This window comes from Oncorhynchus clarkii, chromosome 7, assembly GCF_045791955.1.
Source record: "Oncorhynchus clarkii lewisi isolate Uvic-CL-2024 chromosome 7, UVic_Ocla_1.0, whole genome shotgun sequence".
Taxonomy (NCBI): domain Eukaryota; kingdom Metazoa; phylum Chordata; class Actinopteri; order Salmoniformes; family Salmonidae; genus Oncorhynchus; species Oncorhynchus clarkii.
Window position 1 is genome coordinate 58,272,995 of NC_092153.1, and position 14,138 is coordinate 58,287,132.

General features: G+C 43.6%; 1 protein-coding gene across 1 annotated transcript in view; it reads right to left on the minus strand.

Moving 5' to 3' along the window:
* Positions 1-14,138, minus strand: part of LOC139412634 (collagen alpha-1(VII) chain-like) — a 115,595-nt gene that overhangs the window by 63,095 nt on the left and 38,362 nt on the right. The window contains exons 10-12 of the mRNA XM_071159319.1: positions 6,242-6,397; positions 2,210-2,329; positions 1,783-1,932 (exon numbers count right to left, since the gene is read on the minus strand). Coding sequence (XP_071015420.1) covers positions 1,783-1,932; positions 2,210-2,329; positions 6,242-6,397 — 426 coding nt within the window. The remainder of the gene's footprint in view (positions 1-1,782; positions 1,933-2,209; positions 2,330-6,241; positions 6,398-14,138) is intronic.

Consider the following 14,138-nt stretch of genomic DNA (forward strand, 5'->3'; position numbering starts at 1 on the left):
CCAAACATGGGTTAATTTAATCATCAGTTGGGTATTTCTTACTTTCATGCTGGATTGACCCAACAGCTGGGTCTTCTTAATATGACACTTACTCTCACAGGTGGCTAAAAATACATTTCCTGCGTGTCATGTCACTACTAAAACTACGCCTCCAGTTTTCTGATCTGACCGCTGCGTCACATCTCAATATCCCAGCACCAATAACCCAGCACCAATAATCCAGCACCAATAACCCAGCACCAATATCCCAGCACCAATAACCCAGCACCAATAATCCAGCACCAATAACCCAGCATCAACAACCGAACATTGCTCTTTTTTAAGAAAACAACCCAACTAAGTGACCCAACGCATCCAACTCAGCACTTGCGTCAACCAAACAACCCAGCATTTTTTAGAGTGTAGCTAGCTACACAAACATAGTTGTGTTTCCCTTCCCATTTGAGATCTAAGATCCCAGAGAGGAACATTAGGGGGTATTCTGTCCTAATTAGCTACAGCACCCACCTCCCTTATCTCAATTGAGACCAATGATGACTCGGCTTTAACTCAAACACAATCCCCTGCAATATTTTTTGGGGCGAACCGACCAAATTCATATAGAAATGTGTGTTCTAGATCTGTCATATAAGAAGTGTCAGATCTGTTCTATGTGCACTATTTCTAATGCTTCCCGTTCTTAAGTACATTTTTTGGCGTATTTTACTTTCGGTTTGCACTCCAGCGTCAAACAGCTGAAAATACTATATTTTTATTATGGAAAATATATTTTACAGCGGAATGTACAATGATTGTCTACACTATACTTGCTTGTTTTGTCACATAAACTGAAGTTAGGCTAACTATTAGAATTTTAGCAACCAGGAAATGGCAGAGCAATTTGTGCACAGTGCACCTTTAAGTAAAGACATCCCTCTAAAATTAGTCATACACAGGGGGTGATTGTATTTGTGTGTGTGTGTGTGTGTGTGTGTGTGTGTGTGTGTGTGTGTGTGTGTGTGTGTGTGTGTGTGTGTGTGTGTGTGTGTGTGTGTGTGTGTGTGTGTGTGTGTGTGTGTGTGTGCTTGTTCTTCTATCCTCGTGGGGGACCTGAAATCCCCAAATGTCCCCTCGTGGGGACATTTCCCACATCCCCATGAGGAAAAAGGCTATTTTAAGCTTAGGGGTTCGGTTTAGGGTTAGGGGTTAAGGTTAGACGTTAAGGTTTAGGATTATGGTTAGAGGTGAAGGTTAGGGTTAAGGTTAGGATTTGGTTTAGTTTTAGAGTTAGGGAAAATAGGATTTTGAATGGATATACATTTTAGGTCCCCACGAGGATAGGAATCAAATCAAATCACATTTTATTTGTCACATGCTTCGTAAACAACAGGTGTAGACGAACAGTGAAATGCTTACTTAAGGGCCCTTCCCAACAATGCAGAAAGAAAAAATATAAATAATAGAAAAACAATAATACGAGGAATAAAGAAATTCATAAAACTAATCGGTTGTTGTTCTCTCCATAGACATATACCATATATACAGTGTTCTATATCTATGGCTCTCTAAGGCTCTATTATTCTATTTATCCTTCTCTTTCTGCCTCTCCACCCCCTATAGTCCCTTACACTAAGGTCTGTTGAATGCAGCAGAAAGTATTTTATAAATGCATTCTTTCACTGGCTAAAATTAACCACAAGTAGAAGTTACTGGGACAGAGACAGAGGAAAATAGACAGAGGGACAGAAGGAGAGGGAAATGTATGTCTGCAGTGCATACATGCATTTGTGTGTAGCTCTGTACCTATCTTGAACCTGGCGGTAGCAGCAGGTCCCTCTGTGTTGTCTTCGTAGAGGGCGATGACAGTGACAATGTACTCGGTGTCTGGCTGCAGGTTCAACAGGGTGTGAGTCTCAGTGTCGCCAGCCACCTCGACAGACTTCACATCACGTCCTGGGAGAGACACAGGTACAGGGGAAGAGGAGATAGGGGTGAGGGAGAGAAGAGAGGGGCAGGAAAGAAGAGAGCAGAGAGTAGACAGAGGAAAAATGGAAGGGTGAAATGGACAACGACAGTTGTTGTGTACACATTGTGTCACCGACTGCTCACTATATAAAGTATTAACAGCATTGCTGATTCTCTCATAAATTCCATTCTGCATTTCTGCAGAACAACCCTTTTGTGTAAATACAAAAGTCAATACTGATTGGTGCATCTCTCCGCTCCTTACCTGTGAATGGTCCCCAGACCAGTCTGTAGGCCCTGGCTCCACCCACTCCCCTCCACAGCACCCGGACACTACGCTCTGACACGGTCTCTACTGACAGCTGCTGGGCCGCCTCCAGACGCACTGCAACACACACACACACACACACACACACACACACACACACACACACACACACACACACACACACACACACACACACACACACACACACACACACACACACACACACACACACACACACACACACACACACACAAAGAATCCGCAAGGCTGTTAATCCTTTATATAGTGAGCAGTCAGTTACATTATGTGTGCACAACAACTGTCCTTGTGTTGTGTGCTTAGTGCGTCTGGGCGCTTAGTGCGCCCTCCTGTACTTCTTGTTCACCCATGACTACGTGGCCACGCACGACTCCAACACCATCATCAAGTTTGCCGACAACACAACGGTGGTAGGCCTGATCACCGGTGACGATGAGCCTACAGGGAGGAAGTCAGTGACCTGTGTTGCCAGGACAACAACCTCTTCGTCAATGTCAGTAAGACCAAGGAGCTGATCGTGGACTACAGGAAACGAGGGGGCGAGGACGCCCCCATCCACATCGTCAGGGCTACAGTGGAGCGGGTCGAGAGCTTCAAGTTCCTCGTTGTCCAAACCACTAAGGATTTAAAATGGTCCACACACACAAACAGACGTGAAGAAGGCACGACAGGGCTTCTTCCCCCTCAGGACGTTGAAAAGACTTGGTATGGCCCCTCAAATCCTCAAAAAGCTAAACAACAGCACAATTGAGAGCATTTTGACTGGCTGCATCCCTGCTTGGTATGGTTTATGCACCGCCCTCGGTCACATGGCGCTACAGAGGGCGGTGCGGACAGCCCAGTACATCACTGGGGTTGAGCTCCCTGCCATCCAGGACCTCTACATCAGGCAGTGTGAAAGGATGGTCCGTAAAATTGTTAAAGGCTCCAGCCATCAAAGCCATAAACTGTTCTCTCTGACACCAACAGGCTCCTGAACAGCTTCTATCCCCAAGCCATAAGACTTCTAAATAGCCAACAAAATGGCCGCAGGGACTATCTGCATATACACTTTTTATTTGTACTTTTGCACTGATTCTACGCACACACACACTCACTTAACACACACCCACATTCATACTGACTCTACACACTCATATACAATCATCATATATGGAGCTGCTACTTTGTTTATCAGATAACCTGATGCCTAGTCACCTTACCCCTATACATACTGTATCTACCCCTACCACTCCAGTATCCCTGCACATTGTAAATATGGTATTGGCACCAACTCTGGAATTATTACAATTGTTTAATTCTACTGATATTGATTATACTGCATTGTTGAGAAAGAGGAAGCAAGAAAGGCATTTCACTGTACTTGTGCACGTGACAATAACACACACACACACACACACACACACACACACACACACACACACACACACACACACACACACACACACAGTATGCATCCTGAAATAGGGAAAATATGAACAACAGAGAAGAGCTTCAGACTTTTATTGATTAATGCAGGCAACAGTCACCACCAGGCGGCAGTATGATCATCTAACCATTTAAAAGTTGTCTGAGATAAACGCGCAAACCCACTGGGCACACACTTGTTGAATCAACGTTGTCCCACGTCTGAATTGATGTGGAACCAACGTGGAATAGATGTTTAATTGACATCTGTGCCCAGTGGGAAGCTACCTATCTGGCGATGAAAACCTTTCTGATTACTGTTACCTTACCACCTATCGTTCACATAAAGTCGCAAATGCATGAGGCCAATCTGTATAGTTTAGGGTTGAATATTTTCAGTGAGCTGACTTGCCTAGTTAAATAAAGGTTAAATTGGTCAATAACAAAAAATAATCTTCAGCAATCTACACACAATACCCCATAAAGAGAAAGCGAAAACAGGTTTTTGAAATTGTAACAGATTTATAAAACATTTAAAACAGAAATACCTTATTTACATAATTATTCAAACCCTTTGCTATGAGACTCGAAATTGAGCTCAGGTGCATCCTGTTTCCCTTGATCATCCTTAACATGTTTCTACAACTTGATTGGAGTCCACCTGTGCTAAATTCTATTGATTGGACATAATTTGGAAAGGCACAAACCTGTCTATATAAGGTCCCACAGTTGACAATGCATGTCAAAGCAAAAACTAAGCCATTGAAGGAATTGTCCGTAGAGGTTCGAGACAGGATTGTGTCGAGGCACAGATCTGGGGAAGGGTACACAGTGGCCCCCATCATTTTAAATGGAAGAAGTTTGGAACCACCAAGACTGGCCGCCCGACCAAACTGAGTAATCAGAGGAAAACGGCTTTGGTCAGGGAGGTGACCAAGAACCCGAAGGTCACTCTGACAGAGCTCTAAAGTTAATCTGTGGAGATGGGAGAACCTTCCAGAAGGACAACCATCTCTGCAGCACTCCACCAATCAGGCCTTTATGGTAGAGTGGCCAGACGGAAGCCACTCCTCAGTAAAACGCAGATGACAGCCCGCTTGGAGTTTTCCAAAAGGCACCTAATGACTCTCAGACCATGAGAAACAAGATTCTCTGGTCTGATGAAGCCAAGATTGAACTCTTCGGCCTAAATGCCAAGCATCGCGTCTGAAGGAAATCTGGCACCATACCTACGTTGAAGCATGGTGGTGAAAGCATCATGCTGTCGGAATGTTTTTCAGCGGCAGGGACTGGGAGACTAGTCAGGATCGAGGGAAAGATGAATGGAGCAAAGTACAGAGAGATACTAGATGAAAACCTGCTCCAGAGTGCTCAAGTCCTCAGACTGGGGCGAAAGTTCACCTTCTAACAGGACAACAAACCTAAGCACACAGCATGAAATCTCCCTCATCCATACAAAAGAAGTTCCACATGATTTCCTCTTAAAGTAATTTTTTTGAGTCATTTCTGAATTATTTAATGTAACATACCTTCCCAAGTTCTCTCATGTCACCCCCCTCGTCTGCACACTCCACTGGCTTCCAGTTGAAACTCGCATCCACTACAAGACCATGGTGCTTACCTACAGAACAGCAAGAGGAACTGCCCTTCCCTACCTTCAGGCTATGCTCATACCCTACACCCCAGCCCGAACACTCCGTTCTGCCAACTCAGGTCTCTTGGCCCTCCCACCCCTACGCGAGGGCAGCTACCGCTCAGCCTAGTCAAGCTCTTCTCTGTCAGGGGGAGAGCCCCATCTTCTGAAAACATCTCAAACCCTACCTCTTCAAACAGTATATTAAATAATCCCCCCCCCCCCATAAAAAAGAATAAATAAAAATTACCACCACTTGCACTTGACTCTCTGACTCTACTGATAGCTACGTTATTGAGGAAAAATGTACTTACTATAACTGTGATATGTGGTGGTCCCACCTAGCTATCTTAAGATGAATGCACTAACTGTAAGGTGTTCTGAATAAGAGCGTCTGCTAAAGGACTAAAATGTAAATGTAAAACTGTTTAACAAATCAAACATTAAACCTCGTAAACAATTAATGGTAATTCCTGGTAACCTCATAAACAATTAATTTAGACCCAGTGTTAATTTGAAATTCTATTTGCTGAAATGTGTGCCATTGCGCGGCTATTCGAGACTGCGTTTCATTTAAGTTTTACGGTACTTAATCTACTTTTTTTGGAATGAAAACTCTCTCATCATTTTATTGTAATTAATTATAGCTCATATTTCATAGACATCTGGAAACACTAGATAGTTACTTTAATGTAGCTTTCACATTACTGGCACAAGGCACTGTGCTTGCTGTAACGGCAGGCTCAGGAGCATGGAAAGTTCAAGCACAGGAGCTTTGTAGCACACATCTCTTTTGCTTTATGCCAACTGTAGAACTTCTGAGCTTTTCCATTGAAAAGCAATGATTCACACCAATAATGTTAAGTGCACTTAAAACTGAAGATGATATAATGATGCATCATACAGTACTGACTGAGGGTAATGAGAGAGAGTGGGTGAGATGTACTTACATGTGCGTGAGGTGAGGGTGGCAGGGGAGACAGAGTTTCGGGGGAACAGGGGGTATAGGGTAAGGACGTACTCTGTGTCTGGCAGTAGCCTCTCCAGGGTGACAGAGGTGGAGTCTGCAGCCAGAGACTGCTCCAATAGCTGGGCTGCAGGCTGACCTGTCAATCAATCATAGCCAGCCAATCACACAAGGGTTACAGGAGGCAACAGACAAGTAAATAGACAGCTCACTATTCACATCTTTAAATGCACTTGCTTATACTCGTAGTACATGTGTATGATATAAGAAAGAGCAAAAACAGTCTGTGCGTGAGTGTATGTGTGTCAGTATTGGGCTGTGGCGGTCACAAAATTTTGTAAGCTGGTGATTGTCAAGCAAATAACTGTTGGTCTCATGGTAATTGATAGTTAATTAACATAAACACATTTAGCATCTCCTGGCTTCCACACATAGCCTACAAGCCATTTTAAAAAATCTAATAAATCCATGTAATATAGCCTACACCTTCACAATAAATCCATTATTTATTTTAGACAGGTCTAAAGAAGCATGATATGAAGAAAATGTAGTCTATTTCAGAAGAAAAGAATAGCATACTTTGAGTTGTCCTTATGTTAGGTCCTGATGTGGCTATGCCAAATGGCTGTGGGCTACACTAGTTCATTTAACAGACAAGATTTACTTATAATACCGTAGCATTATTTTTATATTATTTTAAAGTATGAAGAATACAATTGAACAAAGCTAAATGAAGTAGAAAGGATATTTTCTACAAACGATTTCAGGGAGTGCGCACATGCGACTATTCTGTGTTGAGCGGTTAACTAAGAAATACCTACTCCTATACGCTTAATTTAGAGTTATTAATGTAACTTTGGTTGTTCTACAAATGTTGGACTGATGAGACTCTGATGATTTGAAAAAAGTCGCTTGAAAGGCATGAGCTCTGCTTAGTTTTTTGCGCAGGCTGTACTCCAATAGTCTCTCATTCACAATTTGACAAGCACTTGATAATGCCTAGAATTTTACTGCGATATCCCCTTTGTGTCCATTATGCACGCCAACAAAATCCATGCCTTTTGCAGCCCAGAGTGCTGCGTAATCTGAAACGTTTCTCACTCACTCGGCTCTCCTTCATCAGATCGGGTCTTTCTCACAAGCTTCACATACAAGTGAAGACAGACAAAGGCTACGGTTCAAACTCATAAAAGACACACCCTCGCCTTATGCCCTTGGGGGAATCCCAAGTAAAAACGAATGTAAATAAGTTAGACATTGTGCTAGTAATGCACGTGACAGAACAAACACGTCTCGTAAAAGTAATTATGTTGTTGTTTGGTTAGCTTCTGGAAATTGTAGAAATAAAAAAATGTTCCTTCTTCAGAAGTTCCAGCTAGGCAGGCTAACATTATTTAGCTAATTAATTTGCTAGCTATCATACAGCAGGCATATACACTGCTCAAAAAAAATAAAGGGAACACTTAAACAACACAATGTAACTCCAAGTCAACCACACTTCTGTGAAATCAAACTATCCACTTAGGAAGTATCACCGATTGACAATACACTTCACATGAAGTTGTGCAAATGGAATAGACAACAGGTGGAAATTATAGGCAATTTGCAAGACACCCCCAATAAAGGAGTGGTTCTGCAGGTGGTGACCACAGACCACTTCTCAGTTCCTATGCTTCCTGGCTGATGTTTAAGTCACTTTTGAATGCTGGCGGTGCTTTCACTCTAGTGGTAGCATGAGACGGAGTCTACAACCCACACAAGTGGCTCAGGTAGTGCAGCTCATCCAGGATGGCACATCAATGCGAGCTGTGGCAAGAAGGTTTGCTGTGTCTGTCAGCGTAGTGTCCAGAGCATGGAGGCGCTACCAGGAGACAGGCAGGTACATCAGGAGACGTGGAGGAGGCCGTAGGAGGGCAACAACCCAGCAGCAGGACCACTACCTCCGCCTTTGTGCAAGGAGGAGCAGGAGGAACACTGCCAGAGCCCTGCAAAATAACCTCCAGCAGGCCACAAATGTGCATGTGTCTGCTCAAACGGTCAGAAACAGACTCCATGAGGGTGGTATGAGGGCCCGACGTCCACAGGTGGGGGTTGTGCTTACAGCCCAACACCGTGCAGGATGTTTGTCATTTGCCAGATTGGCAAATTCGCCACTGGCACCCTATGCTCTTCACAGATGAAAGCAGGTTCACACTGAGCACATGTGACAGACGTGACAGGGTCTGGAGTCACCGTGGAGAACGTTCTGCTGCCTGCAACATCCTCCAGCATGACCGGTTTGGCGGTGGGTCAGTCATGGTGTGGGGTGGCATTTCTTTGGGGGGCGGCTCAGCCCTCCATGTGCTCGCCAGAGGTAGCCTGACTGCCATTAGGTACAGAGATGAGATCCTCAGACCCCTTGTGAGACCATATGCTGGTGCGGTTGGCCCTGGGTTCCTCCTAATGCAAGACAATGCTAGACCTCATGTGGCTGGAGTGTGTCAGCAGTTCCTGCAAGAGGAAGGCATTGATGGCATGGACTGGTCCGTCCGTTCCCCAGACCTGAATCCAATTGAGCACATCTGGGACATCATGTCTCGCTCCATCCACCAACGCCACGTTGTACCACAGACTGTCATCAGGAGCATGCCCAGGCATTGTAGGGAGGTCATACAGGCCCGTGGAGGCCACACACACTACTGAGCCTCATTTTGACTTGTTTTAAGGACATTACATCAAAGTTGGATCAGCCTGTAGTGTGGTTTTCCACTTTAATTTGGAGTGTGACTCCAAATCCAGCCCTCCATGGGTTGATACATTTGATTTCCATTGATAATTTCTGTGTGATTTTGTTGTCAGCACATTCAACTATCTAAAGAAAAAAGTATTTAATAAGAATATTTCATTCATTCAGATCTAGGATGTGTTATTTTAGTCTTCCCTTTATTTTTTTGAGCAGTGTAGTAATAATGATATATTAATGTTAGTAGACATGCAATCATAATTGACTGTCGTGCATATAAAGCACCCTCCAGTGGCTGAACACCAGCTACCAGTAGCTGACAACACAATTATCGCGGGATGAACGAGTGATGAATTTCCGGGCAAGGGAGGTCCATTTAAAAATAATTCCTTCCTCCCTCACCCCGCGCCCTGCAAGTGTATACTTGTCAGACGTCATGAAACGTCATCAGAAGTGTCAACTTAATTTGAGGGCTGAGGGATAGAGTTTGTCTTTTGCATATTGAAGATATTGAAAGAACTGTCCACATTTACTTTTCGTCAGCCAACAAGATGAGTAGGCCTAACAAACAGCAAAAGCACTTATTTTATTTTTAATTGTATTTATGTAATTCTACTATCCCCCATAGTACAAATGTCAACCTATTCTAGTCTGTGCGATAAATAAATATTCCAAACATAGTCTGGGACAATTGTGGGATGCGATGGATCCCAAATTAATACAACCACTAGCATCAAAAAACCTGTTTTATGTAATGTGGCTGACACAACAGATCAGAACGTTTAGCTTAAAATGTTGATAAACTACTAGGCTATTTCTTCACATTATAAGTGCAGCAATGCGCACACGGCAGTAGGCTATAAGCACGCATGTTTCATTAGCAGAAAGCACCACTATCAAAAGTGACCGCAAATGTGATTATGCATGTAGTGCTTTTATTATAAAGGTGCATTTTTATGGTGAAAATGATCTTCCCAAAAATTGAAACTCACACGCTGCTTATGTATACCAGTTAGGCTCTACACCCCTTGTAAAGCGGATTAATGTGCTTAATTTTAAGAAGTTATTTGGTCACTTTAGTTGTGATACAAACCTTATCAAAACATATAGGCCTATGGGCTAGGCTACGTGAGGTGTGCAACTATGATTCTAAAAAGTTTTTAAAAAAAGGCTTTGTTTCTTTTGCTGGGCATCATTCACAAGTGATAATATATAATAATATAAGTGATAGGCTAATATTGTCACCCATCAGACTATTCTATGCACTTAAATAGCAAATGGAGGGCGCTTTTCAACATGGTTTATTTTCATGCCAGCCAGATAGGCTATAAATATAAGCAATGTGCTTAATATTAGGAAAGTTGAGAAATAAATATAGCAGGCCTAGCCTACAGAAAGCTGATGGGATCCTCTTATTTTTATTAGTGGCCATCACTCCCGCAATGACATAGCCTATAGAAATGTTGCGCAACATGAGCTCATGGGCTCTCATGAAGTGTTTGATTAGATTTTCGAAAACATTTGCATTGATGTCAGCGTGATTAGAGGGACAATACAGTGCTGAGTACCAGGCAGTTAGAAAGTTTGGTAGGCTGCTATTGACCAGCAGCAGCATCATAGCTTGGATAAGCTAATTACTGTTACTAAATGGTCATGTGGAATTTCACTGCCTTCATGACTTGTCACCGCCGGTGTGGTGGTAATACGGTCACTGCAACAGCCCAAGTCAGTACCATGACCTGCAGACTGAAGCAACACTTGCCCCACCCAGCCTGTCAGGCTGTCACCAAGACAACGGGCCAGCCTTAAAGGAATGTGTTGCCTGGAGACATAGGCACAGATCTTCATCCTACCACAGACAAGGTAAACAGAGGGTGTGTGGTAGTGTGGGTGTACTGGTTGCATGAATTAGGACTTGCAGTTGTTTGCAGTGGGATGCACAGAGACAGGTAGAAACATCCCACATCTCCTTACAGAATACACACTGGCCTAATTTAAAACTAACACAAACAAGCGTGCCAGTCTCTCCTCCTATTCAGTGGGGCAAAAAAGTATTTAGTCAGCCACCAATTGTGCAAGTTCTCCCACTTAAAAAGACGAGAGAGGCCTGTAATTTTCATCATAGGTACACTTCAACTATGACAGACAAAATGAGAAAAAAATCCAGAAAATCACATTGTAGGATTTTTTTATGAATTTATTTGCAAGTTATAGTGGAAAATAAGTATTTGGTCACCTACCAACAAGCAAGATTTCTGGCTCTCACAGACCTGTAACTTCTTCTTTAAGAGGCTCCTCTGTCCTCCACTCGTTACCTGTATTAATGGCACCTGTTTGAACTTGTTATCAGTATAAAAGACACCTGTCCACAACCTCAAACAGTCACACTCCAAACTCCACTATGGCCAAGACCAAAGAGCTGTCAAAGGACACCAGAAACAAAATTGTAGAGCTGCAACAGGCTGGGAAGACTGAATCTGCAATAGGTAAGCAGCTTGGTTTGAAGAAATCAACTGTGGGAGCAATTATTAGGAAATGGAAGACATACAAGACCACTGATAATCTCCCTCGATCTGGGGCTCCACGCAAGATCTCACACCGTGGGGTCAAAATGATCACAAGAACGGTGAGCAAAAATCACAGAACCACACAGGGGGACCTAGTGAATGACCTGCAGAGAGCTGGGACCAAAGTAACAAAGCCTACCATCAGTAACACACTACGCCGCCAGAGACTCAAATCCTGCAGTACCAGATGTGTCCCCCTGCTTAAGCCAGTACATGTCCAGGCCCGTCTGAAGTTTGCTAGAGAGCGTTTGGATGATCCAGAAGAAGATTGGGAGAATGTCATATGGTCAGATGAAACCAAAATATAACTTTTTGGTAAAAACTCACCTCGTCGTGTTTGGAGGACAAAGAATGCTGAGTTGCATCCAAAGAACACCATACCTACTGTGAAGTATGGGGGTGGAAACATCATGCTTTGGGGCTGTTTTTCTGCAAAGGGACCAGGACGACTGATCCGTGTAAAGGAAATAATGAATGGGGCCATGTATCGTGAGATTTTAAGTGAAAACCTCCTTCCATCAGCAAGGGCATTGAAGATGAAACGTGGCTGGGTCTTTCAGCATGACAATGATCCCAAACACACCACCAGGGCAACGAAGGAGTGGCTTCGTAAGAAGCATTTCAAGGTCCTGGAGTGGCCTAGCCAGTCTCCAGATCTCAACCCCATAGAAAATCTTTGGAGGGAGTTGAAAGTCCGTGTTGCCCAGCAACAGCTCCAAAACATCACTGCTCTAGAGGAGATCTGCATGGAGGAATGGGCCAAATTACCAGCAACAGTGTGTGAAAACCTTGTGAAGACTTACAGAAAACGTTTGACCTCTGTCATTGCCAACAAAGGGTATATAAGTATTGAGATAAACTTTTGTTATTGACCAAATACTTATTTTCCACCATAATTTGCAAATAAATTCATAAAAAATCCTACAATGTGATTTTCTGGATTTTTTCCCCTTATTTTGTCTGTCATAGTTGAAGTGTACCTATGATGAAAATTACAGGCCTCTCATCTTTCTAAGTGGGAGAACTTGCACAATTGGTGGCTGACTAAATACTTTTTTGCCCCACTGAACTTTAGGCTCTCCATGTGAGACTGGTACTCCTGCCATGCCCTGACTCAGGGATGGAGCTGTCGCGCTTAGTTAATGTGTCTGTGTGTGTGTGTATTGGACTTTTTTCTCACATGTCGTGCCACTCACCTCACACTATTTAACATAACACATCCCTTTTTTTGTTCTTCTTAACGTATCTCAAATTTACAGACCTATATCCATCCTGCCCTGCCTATCTAAAGTCTTTGAAAGCCAAGTTAATAAACAGATCCCTGACCATTTCGAATACCACCATACCTTCTCTGCTGTGCAATCCGGCTTCCGAGCCGGTCACGGGTGCACCTCAGCCACGCTCAAGGTACTAAACGATATCTTAACCGCCATCGATAAAAGACAGTACTGTGTCTTCATCGACCTGGCCAAGGCTTTCGACTCTGTCAATCACCGTATTCTTATTGGCAGACTCAATAGCCTTGGTTTTTCTAATGACTACCTCTCCTGGTTCCCCAACTACTTTGCAGACAGAGTTCAGTGTGTCAAATCGGAGGGCATGTTGTCCGGACCTCTGGCAGTCTCTATGGGGGTACCACAGGGTTCAATTCTCGGGCCGACTCTTTTCTCTGTATATATCAATGATGTCGCTCTTGCTGCGGGCGATTCCCTGATCCACCTCTATGCAGACAGCACCATTCTGTATACTTCTGGCCCTTCCTTGGACACTGTGCTAACTAACCTCTAAACGAGATTCAATGCCATACAACACTCCTTCCGTGGCCTCCAAATGCTCTTAAACGCTAGTAAAACCAAATGCATGCTTTTCAACAGTTCGCTGCCCGCACCCGCCCGCCCGACTAGCATCACCACCCTGGACGGTTCCGACCTAGAATATGTGGACAACTATAAATACCTAGTTGTCTGGCTAGACTGTAAACTCTCCTTCCAGACTCATATTAAACATCTCCAATCCAAAATCAAATCCAGAATCGGCTTTCTATTTTGCAACAAAGACTCATTCACTCACGCTGCCAAACTTACCCTAGTAAAACTGACTATCCTACCAATCCTCGACTTTGGCGATGTCATCTACAAAATAGCTTCCAACACTCTACTCAGCAAACTGGATGCAGTCTATCACAGTGCCAGCCGTTTTGTTATCAAATCACCTTATACCACCCACCACTGTGAACTGTATGCTCTAGTCGGCTGGCCCTCGCTACATATTCGTCGCCAGACCCACTGGCTATAGGTCATCTATAAGTCTATGCTAGGTAAAGCTCCGCCTTATCTCAGTTCACGATAACAACACCCACCCGTAGCACACATTACAGAAGGTATATCTCACTGATCAACCCCAAAGCCAACACCTCATTTGGCCGCCTTTCCTTCCAGTTCTCTGCTGCCAGTGACTGGAACGAATTGCAAAAATTGCTGAAATTGGAGACTTTTATTTCCCTCATCAACTTTAAACATCAACTATCTGAGCAGCTAACCGATCACTGCAGCTGTACATAGTCCACATAGTCCATCTGTAAATAGCCCACC